The sequence below is a fragment of the Pavona decussata genome, unplaced genomic scaffold (genome assembly GCF_977016875.1).
Source record: "Pavona decussata unplaced genomic scaffold, jaPavDecu1.1 SCAFFOLD_174, whole genome shotgun sequence".
Classification (NCBI taxonomy): Eukaryota; Metazoa; Cnidaria; class Anthozoa; order Scleractinia; family Agariciidae; genus Pavona; species Pavona decussata.
Genome location: NW_028145585.1, coordinates 296,616 through 312,556, shown reverse-complemented (window position 1 = coordinate 312,556; position 15,941 = coordinate 296,616). Strand labels below are relative to the sequence as shown.

At 37.9% G+C, this 15,941-nt stretch overlaps 1 protein-coding gene across 2 annotated transcripts; it reads right to left on the bottom strand.

Annotated features, from left to right (window-relative positions):
* Nucleotides 1-257: 257 nt before the first annotated feature.
* Nucleotides 258-7,244, bottom strand: LOC146463822 (uncharacterized). Of its 2 annotated transcripts, none has more exons than XM_085083958.1 (5): nucleotides 7,066-7,244; nucleotides 3,788-3,946; nucleotides 2,637-2,885; nucleotides 2,005-2,033; nucleotides 258-433 (listed from the first exon to the last, which is right to left on the bottom strand). In XM_085083958.1, exons 1-4 carry the CDS (start codon nucleotides 7,136-7,138, stop codon nucleotides 2,029-2,031), a joined length of 486 nt encoding a protein of 161 aa, XP_084940084.1. In that variant the 5' UTR covers nucleotides 7,139-7,244; the 3' UTR covers nucleotides 258-433; nucleotides 2,005-2,028. The 2 variants fall into 2 exon arrangements, with proteins under 2 accessions (XP_084940084.1, XP_084940082.1); XM_085083956.1 differs by lacking the exon at nucleotides 7,066-7,244 and adding an exon at nucleotides 5,911-6,077.
* Between the last annotated feature and the right edge of the window lie 8,697 nt (nucleotides 7,245-15,941).

Sequence of the window (15,941 nt, the reverse complement as noted above, 5' to 3'; positions counted from 1 at the left end):
TTCAGAGAACAAAGGAGACAACGTTAATTCCTTTGGAAGGAATTGTAAGAGTTGAGGAAGTCACTTTCTCGTTCTCATTCATGATTAAGCTCGGCTGGGTAGATTGAAATCACTATTTAAAATGAAAAGTGACGGTTGGGATAAAATCTTAGTAGGCTTAATTTGAGTCAACCGTGAGAAATAAGGATACAGTTTTAAACATTTAAAAATACATGTTTAAATCTTTATGCCTCTGAAGATAGATTGACAAGTTGATATTAGACTCGTGGAACAGTCTTTATTTGTATTTTTCATGATTACAACGTTCTTCCTATTAGTTTTACATTTTATTTTCGTATTTATAAACTCTTTTGAGTATTACTTATGAATTACGTTTCTACGGTTTCGCACGATCAGGTTAATTAAGTTACGCCATCTGGAGCTGATTCCATACCTGTAGAAACGCAAAAAAGAAGTTATGAGTTTTCTTTCAGTTGTCGAGACTAAAGTGAAAGCAAACGAGAAAATGGATGTTATTCATTTGGCAACAATCAGAACTCTAATCGGAAAAATTAAAGATGATTAGAAGGAGTTCAGTAGTTTTGATCACTTGTTCGGCACAAACACATTGTGATCAATTGAATGAAACTGAATATATTTTATTTGGCCATATCGAGATGAAAAGTTTAAAAGCAAGCCATTTATTAATAGCAATATTGCATTACAGATGGAGGAATGTCCACACGAAATTTAACATTCTTTGAGACTTTTGTACTGAAATGAAGCTTCGAACGCCCGAGGGTGGAGGGAAAGGGGAGGAGGGGGTGGGGAGGGAATGGATATAAACGCCAACTCCCTCCACAAGGCTCCATGAGGTGCGACCTTTTTAAGGGTTCTCAAGAAGATTTTCTATCACTACCTGCCATTTTTGAAGGCTGTTTGTTTTCCCATCCCAAAATGTGTCTAAAATATCAGGGTACAACTGAATAGCTCGGGGTCTAATCAGTAGGAAAAAAAAAAGAAACACAACAAAAGTAACAAACCAAACAAACAAACAAACAAACAAAAAAAGAACAAGAACAATGTAAGCTAATGTAATTGGAGTTCCTAAGGGAGGCGCTTGAATCATTAGAATAGGTCGCACAAGTCTTACAAAATCTGCATTTCAGCATATTCCAGACTCTGAATCTCAGTCGTGCAAGCGTTTCATTCAGACGGTCGTCAACAACAAACACGAACCGAGATGAAAAGCAAACTTTAAAATACTCGTTCCTATGTCGCTTACAAAAAGACATGCATTCCTTCATCCCTAGGACAGCAAGGCTCACCTCTCATGTGTAGTAAATTGACTCTTCAAAAATTTGTCAACAACTTTTCATAACTGAATTCTTTATATTTTTGTAAATCACTATAAGTTATTTTTAATAGGGTTTCTTGTGTAAGGTTTTTATTCTTTTATACCGTCGTGTCTCCTATGAAGGACAAAGATAATAAAAATTGTTTTAAAAGATGTTAAGACTTTAGTTCTAGATGTATTTGAAGATATAGGTTCGACTCTTGATAGGAGCACTCGGAATTTCTTTTTCCGAGTTTGCCTGTGTCATTACTGAATAATACATCATTGTCATTCGTTCACCAGGCTTAAAATATTACATCACATTTAATTTCTTTTCAAGATATATGGCGTTATTATTGTGTTGCAGTAGTTACCCAACGCTAGGCTGACTTGCTTTATTGGACTGAGTCACTTGATTTGACATATCGTACATGGCAAATTAAAATATAGTTAGGCCATGATATGCTCATGAACACTACAGGTGAGCCACCTTTTTCTCGTCTTGTAAGACATCACAGGCTATCTACTAAGCGTAAACATTGCAATAAAGCAAAGGCCCAGGGGAGTGTTCCATAGACATTCTTTGCGCTGGTAACATGGTGAGGCCTATAATATGTAAATTCGAGGGTTAAAGAGAAATCTTCCGTGTTTTAGAATCATCCCGCATTAGAATAAGTCATTATAATTACCTCGTGTCGTGGAACGGTGGCAAGTTAGTCTGAAAGAGAAGAGGAAAAAATAATTTTTAGAAGAAAACGCTTCCGTTCAAAACAAGTTTGGTCACTCTTAATTGATTTGTAATTGCGTTCGACGTGGAAAGAACGCACTCCTAATTGCGTTTGGAGTCGAGATTGTATGGGACAGTCAACGAATGAATGGATCTTGGGATTTGGCATCCCCCGCAGATTTTGAAAAAGCGGATGACATTACCACCAACTTGGAAAAGGAGAGATCATCAAACGCACTTCCTAATCTTTGATTATTACCAGTACCATGCTAAGTTTATTGTGTGTCACACTTCGGTTTCCTGTTTGTTTGATCGAAAGGTGAGAGTGCAATCCTGGGCGAGATTCGTAGAAGGCATTTAATAATAATAATAATAATAATAATAATAATAATAGTAATAGCGCATTACATAAAAATCATGGAAAATTAATAAATATATTAAAAATTTCCATATGTTGTTTAACAGCCTCAGCTGCAAGCCAGTGGTTACCTCCTAGGTAGACGATATTCGTGCTCGTCACGTATTCCCCCCTCCCCCCCCCCCCCCCCCCCGCTCACGAAAGTTCGTGGGGAGGAATAAGTAATGTCTTCTTACCTCTAACCCAGACATGCACTGGATATCCCAAGTCGTTAGTGTCAGTGTAAGGTTCCACCTTTGAAGGATCTGTGCACTGGAAGCATGCGTGGACAGCCCCCGACCAGTACTCAACAGCCCTGCATTCTCGACCTTTTTGTTGAACACAAAGGCCTTGGCATCTTTCCCGGGTTATATCGGTGAACCATTCTAGGAGTTCTCTCCCGGTAGAAGTGCACCATTCAGTCCCTTTACCGTATGAAAACCACCCTGAAGATCAAATTGGACATACGATTTGTTTAATTTTTATGACAAATTTCACTTGCGAAATATTTGCGATGATTCTATATCCGAAATTTAATAACAATGAAAAAGAACTGTTTTCCAACGAACATTTGTAAACACAGACATTTACATTCGCCAATTGAGGGAATAATCAGCGACGCTATAACTTACAAAGTGTACGTTCTCCGCGTTTGCAAACTACCTGGTGAGAAAGGTTCTCCAAATCAGAGATTAGACAATGATAATAACAGCAACAATAAAACAAAAGCCGCCTAAAAATTTGTTGTTTGAGACTCAGGCAACCCCCTACCCTAAGCAGAGGAATTAAGAAGTGACGGTATAATGAAATTATCATCAAAGTTCAATGGATTTAGTATGATTTTCAACTGACTCTATCAATCATGCCGGTGAAGGTGTTTTTTAGTATGAGGTGAAATCGCTATCTGTGTGACGTCCAAAATGCGTTTTCAGAAAAGTTCACCGATGTAAACTGTCAAATACAGCGCCTCTTTATCCTCATTGGTGATATCCGTAATTTCTATTCAAAGTGACTAAGCTATGTCTTAACTCAGGTGATCTATTCCATTTAATAAAATGATTGTCTTTAACAAAGAAGCAAACACACAACAACAACAACAACAACGACAAAAGCAAAAAACATAAACACCCCGTTAGCATTTTTAAGACTCCAAGGCTGCCTTTTCGAGTAACTACTTGACATCAACTTCCTATGGTAGCGATAACATTGGTAATTGCTCAACAAACTAAATCTTTCCTACCTTTTATCTGATAAAGGCCAATTCGTACTATATATTGAATTTTACTTTAACAGTTCAACAGTAGGCCGAATGTATGCAAGGAGACAAAACTATTCATATGATACTTACCATTCGACTGTATTCTCCTCTCGGGTTCAAGGTAAGGGCGTTCCTCGTCTTTAGCTCCATTGACTAGCTTTCGTATCATCTGTTTGTGTTTAGGCTCTAGATTTTCGTCCCCACTGACTCCTGCAACGACTGGCGGTGCCTTAGTTCCAACCAGTGGATCTAAAGAAAGAACAGACCCAAAATAAATTCATCCTGTACTGAGTGTTTTGTTTTATCAGTTGATTTGATAAAGTCTATTTTCCACGGTAAAGAGATACAGTGGCCCATTTACCATATCAAAACCATTCAGTTAAATAAAATATTCGTTTTCGCTCCCCGAAAGAGCTAAGTATACCACATTGCTTTCATTTCATTATTGGTTTCGTTCCAATTTAATGAGCTTTGTGAACAAAATGTTATGGAAAAGTACTGGATTCAAGCTAAGCAGACGATTCTAAATACTTTGTCGGTTTTCAGTTGTTTTCCAGTTTGCTATAATTGCGAATAGAGCCGGGTAAGTATTGTTTTTTTTTTATTATAACGCGCAGTGAACTGACAGAAAAGGCACAAACCATCGAGAGAGGCAATAGTTAACGTTTCTGCGATGAATAACTGTCAGTATATACCTTTACGAGCTGCATAATCATGACCACTGAAATTTAACTTTCATTTATTTACTATCCGTTTTTCACGAGAATGAAGATATCATTCACGCTTCACGCGCCTGTTTGGTATTCAGGCTTCAATTTTACAAACACTTGAAGCAAAATTCAGTTTGTCACAGTTAGCCCTACAACTATGCCACGCGCCGTTTAATATAAGAGCGGAAGAATAAGAAAGTTTCTCATGGAAGATGAGACAATGAATGAGGTAGTTTGGTCACTCGATAAGTCGCCATTGAAGGCAGTTCAGGCAGCGACCAACACCCAGCTGACAATAGCTCTGTTTCGTATGCGACAAAAAGAGTAAACTGAGTTGTCAATGCAGTTGACAGGTAATATTGTCACCGAACCTCTTAGGTAAGCTAATTGAACTCCTCTCCCTTCCAAGCTGAGCGCCAGAAAGCTCATGACGTCTACGAGCTAAGATCACAAGAATCATTTTTCACGCCTGTCTATAGTTCATCATAGAGAGGAAAAGAATGCACTTTGAAAGTAATTTTCCATTAAATTTATTGTCTTTCACGGCCAATATGAGACTGAAGTGAATTACGCTATATTGTGTCAGAAAAATAGAGATTCTATGTAACCAGATTAATAAATAAAGTGCTATAAACAATAATTGGAATCTCCATTGTTTACTGTAGCAACAAAGAATTAGAAAGAGCCTGACCAATTCCTAAAATTGCCGCAGAAATAGAAGTTTGTACTGAAAATCCTCTACATTAACATTCTTTTATGCACTTATTCTTTTACTATAGCTACTTGCACTTTGAAATTTCTCATTCAGTCTAAACAGTATCTCTAATTAAGAAAACTGAATCAGTTGATTTTTTCTTAACCTTAATTAATACCTGTGATTAACTTGTTATTTTTTCTTAACATCTGGAAACTACTTCATCGCTTTTCAGTTGTGTTCCGGTTTTGTTATAGTTACGAATAGAGCCAGGTAACGGATATTTTTTATTATAAAAGCTCTTGTATGGCACATATAAAAAAAATTACCCTCCTTAGTGAGCTGACAGAATACGCACAAATAACCGAGAAATGTTAACAGTTTTGCAAGGAAAATTGCGTTTTAATATTGGTTCTACTTCCAACCACGTTAAATAACTGTCGGTATATCCCTTTACGAGTTGCATGATCATAGCCACTGCAATTTACTTTCATTTATTTACTTCAGGGTTTTCAGGAAGAGAGAAATGTATATTCACGCTTTACGCCTGTTTGGTACTCAGACCTCAATTTACAAACACTTGAAGCGACATTTATCACAGTTAGCCCAGAAACTGCGCCACACGCCGTTAAATAAACGAGTGGAAGCGTTAAAGAGTTTCTTCTTGAAGATGTGGTAATGAATTAGGTTATTTGATCATTTGATAAGGCGCAATTGAAGCCAGTTCAGGGTGCGACCAACACCAAACTGAGAATAGCTGTGCTTCGTATGCGACAAAAACTAAAAGCATGAAAAACATCAAACCTTACCGTTGGAATTCAACGATGCGCTGAACTCTATTGTTGCCAAAAAAGGAACAAGGAGACAGCCAAACCACTTCATGTCGAGTTTTGTGCAAGCCGTTTAGTGAGTTTACTTCGCTGCAATGCAGTCTTCCCAGAAACGAGTTTAGTAATTAATGTCGATTGGATGGTCAGCATTAATGTCGAAACTGAATAATACCAAAGTTCATTGGAAATTTAACGTCTAACCAATCATGGACTTGCATGTCAAAACAGAGGCAATGTAGGTAATATTGTCACCGAACCTTTCAGGTGAGCTCACGGGATGCCTTTCTGTTGCGAGCACCAGAAAAGGCTTATGACGTCTACGAGCTATGATCACAAGAATTGTTTTTCACACCTGGCTATAATTCATCATAGAGGAGAAATGAATGCGGTTTGGAAGTAATTTTCTATTAAATTGGTTGCCGTGGACAGCCAATTTGAGAGGTGAATCCTGTTATATTGTGTCCGAAAATGAGCGATTTTATGTAACCAGCTTAATAAACAAAAATGTTATGGACAATAATTGGAATCTCCGTCTTTTACTTTAGCAGCAAAGTATAATTGGAAAGAGCCTAATCAGCGTTCTAAACTGCCGTGAAAATAGAAGTTCATGTTGAAGAAGCGCATACATAAACACTGGACAAAAAATGATAGTGATAATATACACTCAGTTGTGAATTGATAGAATATGCTCAAACCACCGAGAGAAGTTAACGATTTTGCAAGGAAAATTCCGTTTTAATGTTGGTTCTTTTTACCGCGTTTAATAACTATAAGTTTATACCTTTAATAGCTGCATGCATGAGCACTGAAGTTTTAAACTCACTTCCTTACTGCAGGTTTTTCAGGAAAAGAGCAATTTCCATTTATGCTTCACACCTGTTTGTTATTCAAGCGTCAATTTAAAAAAACTTGAGCGACATTTATCACAGTTAGCCCAGAAGCTGCGCCACACGCCGTTAAATAAACGAGTGGACGAAAGTTTTTCCTTTAAGATGTGATAATGAATTAGGTTATTTGATCATTTGATAAGGCGCCATGGAAGCCAGCCAGTTTAGGGTGCGACCAACACCCAGCTGAGAATAGCTGTGCTTCGTATGTGACAAAATTGAAAGCACGAAAAACGTCAAACCTTACCGTTGGAATTCAACGATGCACTGAACACTATTCCTGCCAAGAAAGGAACAAGGAGACAGCCAAACCACTTCATGTCGCGTGTTGTGCAAGCCGTTTAGTGAGTTTACTTCGCTGCACTGCAGTCTTACCACAAACGAGTCTGGTAATTAATGTGGATCGGATGGTCAGCATTAATGTCGAACCTGAATAATACTAAACTTCATTGGAAATTTAACGTCTAACCAATCATGGACTTGCATGTCAAAACAGAGGCAACTTATATGTCAATGTAGGTAATACTGTCACCAGACCTGTCAGGTCAGCCCAAGGGATTCCTTTTCGTTGTGATCACCAGAAACGGCTTATGACGTCTACGAGCAATGATCACAAGAATCGTTTTTCACGCCTGGCTATAGTTCATCATAGCGGAGAAAAGAATTCAGTTTAGAAGTAATTTTCCATTAAATTGATTGCCGTGGACAGCCAATTCGAGAAGTGAATCGTGTTATATTGTGTCCGAACAGTAGCGATTTTATGTAACCAGCTTAATAAACAAAAATGCTATGGACGATAATTGGAATCTCCATTGTTTAACCCAGGAGCAGCGCTTTAAATTGCCGTGGAATTAGAAGCTAATGTTGAAGAAACGTATACATTGACACTGGACAAAAAATGATAGTGATAATATACACTTATAATAGAGTTTGCAATCTACTAATTTCCAAAAATACGTAAAACTGGAAAGAAAGGCTTTTCTAAGTGTTGACGGATACTGGTTTACTTAATAAGAGGAACTTTAAGTTATGCGGTGAATTCCCGAAAAACTGCTTATTTAACCACAAAAAATTACGGTAAAAAAAGCTGTATTGCTCTAGCATACATTTGTTGTAAATTCAATAAAATGAAATAAATTTTTAATGACTGAAACAATGGATTAACTTCATTAGAAAATCTAAAATCGTTGGTTTGTTAGATGATTGATGGACTTTTTGGTTCTCAAGAATATAGACATATATGACTTTTATTTAAAAAATCAATGCACGTCACAGACCGAATTTAGTATAAAAAGCTTGTGCTGTCGATATGTTGGTTTGCATGTCCAGTGAAAAAATGAAAGGAAATTGCCTACACTGTAATGTCAATACCACGCAAAAGTAACTTAACGAAGTCCGGTTTACGAATATATCAAAGGCTACTGTGAGCCAACTCGTGAATAGTGGTAACCGTAAAGCGGTACTCGCATCAAACTTCAAGTTTTTGTGGACGCCAAACCGCATCGCGGGAATGCTTTATGTATAAACAATTAAACAATTAAATTGTGTGCTCGTTTGGTGGTTTTGCGTGGTTGCCAAACGATAGAAGAGCGTCTAGTTTTTCTTCCAAGAACCTCCTTATTTTTTTCCTCGCGTCCTGTTGTTGCTGAATGAAACTTGATGCATGTGAACGATTTTGGTTGCCTAGCATATGCATGTGATCCAAATCTCGATGTTTTTAGCATGGCAATACACTGTATTCCTTTCTGTGTTCAAACGACGGCTTTTGTCGCGTTTTATATCATCGGAAGAAGCTTTCAATCTTGCTAAAGTTGCTATTTTGGCTTTATCCAAGTGAGCGTAATTAATGCATCAAGCGTTTGCGATGATTGTCGCTAAAAACAATTAGCATACTTTCTGTGTTTACATTTTTTCTGGTGAATCGATCTTATCGCTCACACTGGACCCCGAATGAAATTTATTGCAAAACTGAAGTTAGTTTCCTCTTTTCCTCTTAGCCTTTCACCTACGGAATTGCCCTGAATCTTTAAAGTTAATTGAACAGTTTTTTTTTGGTATTTTCCGTGAAAACGGCAACAACCTTAATGAAGCGTTCTCTATTCCAAAGTTTAAAATGCACGTGAAGACCGCGCTTTGGTTTCATCGTTCAAGAACTTGTGCAGTTCATCATTTCATTATCCTCAAAATCTTTAGACTATTTTATTTAATGTTTCGTGCGATCACGAAAATAGCTATGCGCGATACCGCGCACGTGTGTATTAGTCACAATTAGCATTTATCGTTGTTTTAAGTCATGTAATTTGCATACGCTCTAGCTGTTTAGCTTCAATGTTGTGACTACAAGATTCCTAGCTGTATTACAAGCGCCACCAGGTAAACATCGTTTCCTACTGTCGCTACATGCCCAGAACTTCTTTTTTCCCATTTTGTAATCGTTTATCGTTTTCTAACTATTGTAGGTTTCGAAGTCACTCTTGTTGTAAATAAAGGAATCGAGAGTCTTGGATCACAACAACGCGTCTTTGATAACGGTGCAATCGTAGACAACTAGAGCTAGCGAATCATTTAATTTCTAACTTCAAAACTCTGTATTTTAACTAAAGGAGGAGAGAGGGAGAGCCTTAAGAACCCGCAAAATTTGCCAAAAGTTAACGACATAATGAGTAAGCGATCGAGTATATTATTGTGGGAGTGGGCGGAATTAAACAATCTACGAAGTAAAGAAATTTTTTTTTTAATTCGTGAATACGCGCTTGCGCAATTAACGAGTTATCGTAATGTGAGCCGAATTCACTCGATGATGAATGATGATAATGAACTGCACAAGTTCTTGAGCGATTGAACCAAAGCGCGGTCCTCACATGCATTTTAAACTTTGGAATAGAGAACGCCTCATTACGGTTGTTGCCGTTTTCACGGAAAATACCAAAAAAAAACTGTTCAATTAACTTTAAAGATTCAGGGCAATTCCGTAGGTGAAACGCTTAGGGTAAAATAGAAAACTAAGACTTCAATTTTGCAATAAATTTTATTTGGGGCCCAGTGTGAGCGTCGATTCACCAGAAAAAATGTAAACACAGAAAGTTTGCTAATTGTTTTTAGCGACAATCATCGCAAACGCTTGATGTATTAATTACGCTCACTTGGATAAAGCCAAAATAGCAACTTTAGCAAGATTGAAAGCTTCTTCCGATGATATAAAACGCGACAAAAGCCGTCGTTTGAACACAGGAAGGAATATAGTGTATTACCATGCATGCTAAAAACAGCAAGGTTTGGGTCACATGCATATGCTAGCCAACCAAAAATCGTTCACATGCATCGTTTCATTCAGCAACAACTCAACGCGAGGAAAAAAATACGGAGGTTCTTGGAAGAAAAACTAGACGCTCTGCTATCGTTTGGCAACCACGCAAAACCACCAAACGAGCGCACAATTTAATTGTTTAATTGTTTATACATAAAGCGTTCCCGCAATGCGGTTTGGCGTCCACCAATCCTTGTAGTTTGATGCGAGTATCCCTTTACGGTTACCACTGTTCACGAGTTGGCGCACAGGAGCCTTTGATATATTAGTAAACCGGCCTTCCTTAAGTTACTTTTGCGTGGTATTGACATTATAGTGTAGGCAATTTTCTTTCATTTTTTTCAGTGAACATTCAAACCAACATATTGACAGCACAAGCTTTTATACTAAATTCGATCTGTGACGGGCTTCGATTTTTTACATAAAAAGTGATATTTGTCTATAGTTTTTGAGAACCAAAGAGTCCATCAATCATCTAGTAAACCAAAGAGTTTAGGTTTTCTATTGGAATGAATCCATTGGTTCAGTCATTAAAAATTTATTTCATATTATTAAGTTTACAACAAATGAATGCTAGAGCAATACAGCTTTGTTTTACCGTAATTTTTTTTCTAGTCAAATAAGCAGTTTTTCGGGAATTCACCGCATAACTTAAAGTTCCTCTTATTAAGTAAACCAGTATCCGTCAACACTTAGAAAAGCCTTTCTTTTCAGTTTTACGTATTTTCGTAAATTAGTAGAAAGCAGACTCTATTATAAGTGTATATTATCACTATCATTTTTTGTCCAGTGTCAATGTATACATTTCTTCAACATTAGCTTCTATTTCCACGGCAATTTAAAGCGCTGCTCCTGGGTTAAACAATGGAGATTCCAATTATCGTCCATAGCATTTTTGTTTATTAAGCTGGTTACATAAAATCGCTACTGTTCGGACACAATATAACAGGATTCACTTCTCGAATTGGCCGTCCACGGCAATCAATTTAATGGAAAATTACTTCCAAAGTGAGTTCTTTTCTCCGCTGTGATGAACTATAGCCAGGCGTGAAAAACGATTCTTGTGATCATTGCTCGTAGACGTCATAAGCCGTTTCTGGTGATCACAACGGAAAGGAATCCCCTGGGCTGACCTGACAGGTCCAGTGACAGTATTGCCTACATTAACATATGAGTTGCCTCTGTTTTGACGTAAAATTCCATGATTGGTTAGACGTTAAATATCCACTGATGAAGTGTAGTATTATTCAGGTTCGACATTAATGCTGACCATCCGATCGACATTAATTACCAAACTCGTTTGTGGTAAGACTGCAGTACTCGCTAAACGGCTTGCACAGCACGCGACATGAAGTGGTTTGGCTGTCTCCTTGTTCCTTTCTTGGCAGGAATAGTGTTCAGCGCATCGTTGAATTCCAACGGTAAGGTTTGACGTTTTTCGTGCTTTTAATTTTGTCACATACGAAGCACAACTATTCTCAGCTGGGCGTTGGTCACAACCTAAACTGGGTTCTATAGCGCTTAATCAATGATCAAATAGCCTAATTCATTATCACATTTTCAAGGAAAAACTTTCTTCCACTCGTTTATTTAACGGCGTGTGGTGCAGCTTCTGGGCTAACTGTGATAAATGTCGCTCAAGTGTTTTTAAATTGACGCTTAAATAACAAACAGGTGTAAAGCATGAAAGGAAATTCTTTTCCTGAAAAAACCTGCAGTAAGGAAATGAGTTTAAAATTTCAGTGGTCATGCATGCAGCTATAAAAGGCATAAACCTACAGTTATTAAACGCGGCAAAAAGAACCAAAATTAAAACGGAATTTTCCTTGTAGAATCGTTAACTTCTCTCGGTGGTTTGAGCGTATTCTATCAATTCACAACTGAGTGTATATTATCACTATCATTTTTTGTCCAGTGGTTATGTATGTGTTGCTTCAACATGAGGTTCTATTTCCATGGCAATTTAGAGCGCTGATTAGGCTCTTTCCAATGATACTTTGCTGCTAAAGTAAAAGACGGAGATTCCAATTATTGTCCATAGCATTTTTGTTTATTAAGCTGGTTATATAAAATCGCTCATTTTTGGACACAATATAACGGGATTCGCTTCTCGAATAAGTGGCCGTTCACGGCAAACAATTTTATAGAAAATTAACTCCAAACTCTATTCTTTTCTCCTCTATGATGATCTATAACCGGGCGTGAAAAACGAATCTTGTGATCATAGCTCGTAGACGTCATAAGCCGTTTCTGGTGCTCGCAACAGAAAGACATCCCGTGAGCTCACCTGACGGGTTCGGTGACAATAATACCTACATTGTCTCTGTTTTGACATGCTAGTCCATGATTGGTTAGACGTTAAATTTCCAATGAAGCTTAATATAATTTAGCGTCGACATTAATGCTGACTATCCGATCGGCATTCATTATCAAACTCGTTTGTGGCAAGACTGCAGTGCAGAGAAGTAATCTTACTAAACGGCTTCCACAACACGCGACATGAAGTGGTTTGGTTGTCTCCTTGTTCCTTTCTTGGCAGGAATAGTGTTCAGCGCATCGTTGAATTCCAACGGTAAGGTTTGATGTTTTTCATGCTCTTAATTTTTGTCACATACGAAGCGCAGCTATTCTCAGCTGGGTGTTGGTCGCACCCTAAACTGGCTTCCTTGGCGCCTTATTAAATGATCAAATAACCTAATTCATTATCACATCTTCAAGGAAAAACTTCTTCCACTCGTTTATTTAACCGCAAGTGGCGCAGCTTCTGGGCTAACTGTAATAAATGTCGCTCAAGTGTTTTTAAATTGACGCCTTATTAACAAACAGGTGTGAAGCATGGATGGAAATTTCTCTTTTCCTGAAAAACCTTTAGTAAGGAAATGAAAGCAAAATTTCAGTGGTCATGCATGCAGCTATTAAAGGCATAAACCTACAGTTATTAAACGGGATAGGAAGAGCCAAGATTAAAACGGAATTTTCCTTGCAAAATGGTTCACTTCTCTCGGTGGCTTGAGCGTATTCTATCAATTCACAACTGAGTGTATATTATCACTATCATTTTTTGTCCAGTGTTTATGTATGCGTTTCTTCAACATGAGGTTCTATTTCCACGGCAATTTAGAGCGCTGATTAGGCTCTTTCCAATTATACTTTGCTGCTAAAGTAAAAGACGGAGATTCCAATTATTGTCCATAGCATTTTTGTTTATTAAGCTGGTTACATAAAATTGCTCATTTTCGGACAAAATATAACAGGATTCACTTCTCGAATTGGCCGTCCACGACAACCGATTAATGGAAAATTACTTCCAAACTGCATTCTTTTCCTCTCTATGATGAATTATAGCCAGGCGTGAAAAACAATTCTTGTGATCATAGCTCGTAGACGTCATAAGCCTTTTCTGGTGCTCGCAACAGAAAGGCATCCCGTGAGCTCACCTGACAGGTTCGGTGACAATATTACCTACAATGTCTCTGTTTTGACATGCAGCAAATCCATGATTGGTTAGACGTTAAATTTCCAATGGAGTTTAGTATTATTCAGGTTCGACATTGATGCTGAGCATCCGATCAACATTAATTACCAAACTCGTTTGTGGTAAGACTGCAGTGCAGCGAAGTAAACTCACTAAACGGCTTGCACAACACGCGACATGAAGTGGTTTGGCTGTCTCCTTGTTCCTTTTTTGGTAACAATAGTGTTCAGCGCATCGTTGAATTCCAACGGTAAGGTTTGATGTTTTTCATGCTTTTAATTTTTGTCACATACGAAGCGCAGCTATTCTCAGCTGGGTGTTGGTCACACCCTAAACTGGCTTCTATGGCGCCTTATCAAATGATCAAATACCCTAATTCATTATCACATCTTCAAGGAGAAACTTTTTAATGCTTCCACTCGTTTATTTAACGGCGTGTGGCGCAGCTTCTGGGCTAACTGTGATAAATGTCGCTTCAAGTGTTTGTAAAACAGGCGTAAGGCGTGAATGGCCATTTCTCTTTTCTTGAGAACCCTGAAGTAAATAAATGAAAGTAAAATCTTAGTGGCCATGATCATGACCATCATATACGGACAGTTATTTAACGCGGTTGGAAGTAGAACCAGTATTAAAACGCAGTTTTCCGTGCAAAACCGTTAACATTTCTCGGTGGTTTGTGCGTATTCTGTCAGTTCACTAAGGAGGAAATTTTTTTTTCTATGTGCCATACAAGAGTTTTTATAATGAAAAATATCAATCCCCTGGCTCTATTCGCAGCTATAGCAAAACTGGAACACAACTGAAAAGCGATGAAGTATTTTTCAGACGTTAAGAAAAAATTAACAAGCTAATCACAGGTATTAAATAAGGTTAAGAAAAACCAACTGATTCAGTTTTCTTAGGGATACTGTTTAGACTGAAAGAGAAATTTCAACTGAGTCCAAGTAGTTATAGTAAAAGAACAAGTGCATAAAAGAATGAGTCCAATGTTAATTTAGAGGATTTTTCAGCACCAGCTTCTATTTCCTCGGCAATTGAAGGAATTGGTCAGGGTTTTTCTCATACGTTTTTGCTACAGTAAACAATGGAGATTCCAATTATCATCCATAGCATTTTATTTATTAAGCTGGGTCCATAGAATCGCTCATTTTCTGACACAAAATAGCGTAATTCACTTCTCGAATTGGCTATGAAAGACAATCATTTTGATGGAAAATTACTTCCAAAGTGCGTTCTTTTCCTCTCTATGATGAACTATAGACAGGCGTGAAAAACGACTCGTGTGATCATAGCTCGTAAACGTCATGAGCTTTCTGGCGCTCAGCTTGGAAGGGAGAGGAATCCACTTAGCTTACCTAAGAGGTTCGGTGACAATATTACCTGTCAACTGCATTGACGACTCGGTTTACTCTTTTTGTCGCATACGAAACAGAGCTATCGTCAGCTGGGTGTTGGTCGCTGCCTGAACTGCCTTCAATGGCGACCTTATCAAATGATCAAATAACCTAATTCATTATCACATCTTCAAGGAAAAACTTCTTCCACTCGTTTATTTAACCGCAAGTGGCGCAGCTTCTGGGCTAACTGTAATAAATGTCGCTCAAGTGTTTTTAAATTGACGCCTGAATAACAAACAGGTGTGAAGCATGCATGGAAATTTCTCTTTTCCTGAAAAACCTTTAGTAAGGAAATGAAAGCAAAATTTCAATGGTCATGCATGCAGCTATTAAAGGCATAAACCTACAGTTATTAAACGCGATAGGAAGAGCCAAGATTAAAACGGAATTTTCCTTGCAAAATGGTTCACTTCTCTCGGTGGTTTAAGCGTATTCTATCAATTCACAACTGAGTGTATATTATCACTATCATTTTTTGTCCAGTGTTTATGTATGCGTTTCTTCAACATGAGGTTCTATTTCCACGGCAAGTTAGAGCGCTGATTAGGCTCTTTCCAATTATACTTTGCTGCTAAAGTAAAAGACGGAGATTCCAATTATTGTCCATAGCATTTTTGTTTATTAAGCTGGTTACATAAAATTGCTCATTTTCGGACACAATATAACAGGATTCACTTCTCGAATTGGCCGTCCACGACAACCGATTAATGGAAAATTACTTCCAAACTGCATTCTTTTCCTCTCTATGATGAATTATAGCCAGGCGTGAAAAACAATTCTTGTGATCATAGCTCGTAGACGTCATAAGCCTTTTCTGGTGCTCGCAACAGAAAGGCATCCCGTGAGCTCACCTGACAGGTTCGGTGACAATATTACCTACATTGTCTCTGTTTTGACATGCAGCAAATCCATGATTGGTTAGACGTTAAATTTCCAATGGAGTT

Coding starts and splice junctions, on each gene's coding strand:
- LOC146463822 (XM_085083958.1), bottom strand. CDS start 7,138: ATGAAGTGGTTTGGCTGTCTCCTTGTTCCTTTCTTGGCAGGAATAGTG. Junction 3,947..7,065: donor TGCATCGTTGAATTCCAACG/GTAAGGTTTGAC, acceptor TTCTTTCTTTAG/ATCCACTGGTTGGAACTAAG. Junction 2,886..3,787: donor GAGGAGAATACAGTCGAATG/GTAAGTATCATA, acceptor TTTGATCTTCAG/GGTGGTTTTCATACGGTAAA.